Here is a 1919-nt window from a genome sequence, read left to right as displayed (position 1 = left end):
TATTGGGCTGTGCGGGGTCGGGGTCGGAGCCGGGTGCTGTGGTCCTCGGGGTGGGGTGGGGACAACTGAATGTTTGCCACCTCCGTGTGTCTCGAGATGGGGTACGCCGGGGTTGTCTTCAGCGCTGCCTGGCTCGCTCTCGCTGCGGGAGGGTTGGCATCATCCAGACAGGGGCTGAATCCTGGTCCAGGTCCTGGTGTTGGTTGTGGGGAGCCCCTGCCCCGCACCAGAGACTGCTGTGGGGTAGGGAGGCGTTGGGGTGACCTTTGACAGGTCACCTCTCACCCCCCTCCTATCACTTGCCCGGGGTCTCCTGCAGCCCCCCCTCAGCCCAGCGGGGAGGGCAGATGGGAAGGTGGGCAGGGGACGGAGCATCCCCCGGTGCCTGCGTGGGCTGGGTGCCGGCGGTGGCTTTGCACGCAGGAGCTGGTACAGAAACGTGCTGGCATCTAGGAGCTGCCACGGGAGACGCTGTCAAATGCTCTTTACGCCCCCAGGGACCTTCTCCCACCTCTCCTGTGCACCCCCGGGGTGCCTCACGTGTCCGCGAGTGCCCCCATCTCCCCTCGCCACATCCTTCAGAGGTGCTTTGGGTGCCTTAGCCTTCCTCCCCACCTGCAGCAAAAGACCTGCTCCATGGCTGGGGCAAAAAAGAGCAGAAGTTGGTGGTTTGGATCGAGGTGGCCAATTTCCAAGCCCTCACAGCAGTTACCAAGCCTCAGAGGGGTTATTACCCGAGGCATGACCCAAGGCAAGCCTTGGATGGATGGGGCTTTGAGGGCTTTGACCAGCCTGGTCTAGTGGGAGGTGTCCCTGCCCATGGCAGGGGGGTTGGAGCTCAATGGTCTTTAAGGTCACTTGCAACTCTAACCATTCGATGATTCTACAATGCTTGGGATGGATGCCAGGGGTTCAGTGCAGCACTGTGGATGTGCACCCCGGGGTGCCCGAACACCCCCATCTGAGCTGCTGTGGTTGGGGAAGGGTTCCCTCTGTGACCTCCACTGGGAGCTTATGGATAGAGTAAGGGCCAGGGGGAACATGTGGTAACTTCTCTGGTGGTGAAGGGAAGGGTCAAGGCTCACACCCCGTGCAGAAATCCATCTGCTGGAGGGGCACGATGGGCTGGGTCTGCCCAGGAGCATTTGGAGCAAGGATGGGGTGAAACCTGGACCGTAGCAGGGAGCGGGACACGAGCATGAGGACTTGGCAAGAGAGCAGCGGGGCTGCTGGGGCAACACCTGGAGAAAAGGAGGGCCAGCAGCAAGCACCGAGCTGTGCTGTGTGAGGCAGGGGGGACCAGCCAGGCTCGGGGACTTCGGGATTTGGCTGTTGGATAACCACAGGTTGAGAAGCAGTAGGTAGGAGGCATCCTTGGAGGACCGTGGGGCTTGCTCAGCTTCTGCCCAGGGCTGCTGCCCTCCCGTCTCCTCCGCCTGCTCCCTGGCTCTCTGCGACTCCAGCCCTGTGACCGGGGCATGAATTAATCTCCCGTCCTTTTCCTTCCTTGGGTTACGGCCACCGGGTTTTCCATGCCTTAGTAAGGCATGGCCCCAGCCTCGGCCCCTGTGCGACGGAGGGAGTGAACCCTGGGTTTCTGGCTTACTGCAAGATGTAGCTGAAGGCTCTCGGGGAGTGCAAGTCAGGCTAGAAAAGCATGGTTGGGTTTTTTTTTTAAAAAAAAAAAAAATAAAAAAATCCCTCCCACCATCACAAGATGTTTCTGTCTAACGGCTTCGTTCTCTCCTCGCGAAATAGAAATTACGGCTCTGACACACCGGAGGCGCTTATCTCCAGCTGAATGCCAATTGCTTTCAGGAACAAAATGTTTGAAGTTCCTTTAAGGTGAAGGCAGCAGCATGGTCCCTGCTGCCGCTTTCAGCCTCAAAAACCTGCTGTCATCACCCTGACTCGGGTTG

The 1919-nt window shown here is 59.2% G+C and overlaps 1 protein-coding gene across 1 annotated transcript in view; it reads left to right on the top strand.

Moving 5' to 3' along the window:
• The window catches only part of KIAA1045 (KIAA1045 ortholog), a 30435-nt gene extending 28591 nt beyond the window's left edge, over positions 1–1844 (top strand). The window contains exon 4 of the mRNA XM_009889747.1: positions 1819–1844. Coding sequence (XP_009888049.1) covers positions 1819–1844 — 26 coding nt within the window. The remainder of the gene's footprint in view (positions 1–1818) is intronic.
• Positions 1845–1919: the final 75 nt, after the last annotated feature.

This window comes from Charadrius vociferus, unplaced genomic scaffold (assembly GCF_000708025.1).
Source record: "Charadrius vociferus isolate BGI_N301 unplaced genomic scaffold, ASM70802v2 scaffold37, whole genome shotgun sequence".
Taxonomy (NCBI): Eukaryota; Metazoa; Chordata; class Aves; order Charadriiformes; family Charadriidae; genus Charadrius; species Charadrius vociferus.
The sequence above is the reverse complement of the archived record's forward strand: the minus strand, read 5'-3'. Positions and strand labels throughout refer to the sequence as shown.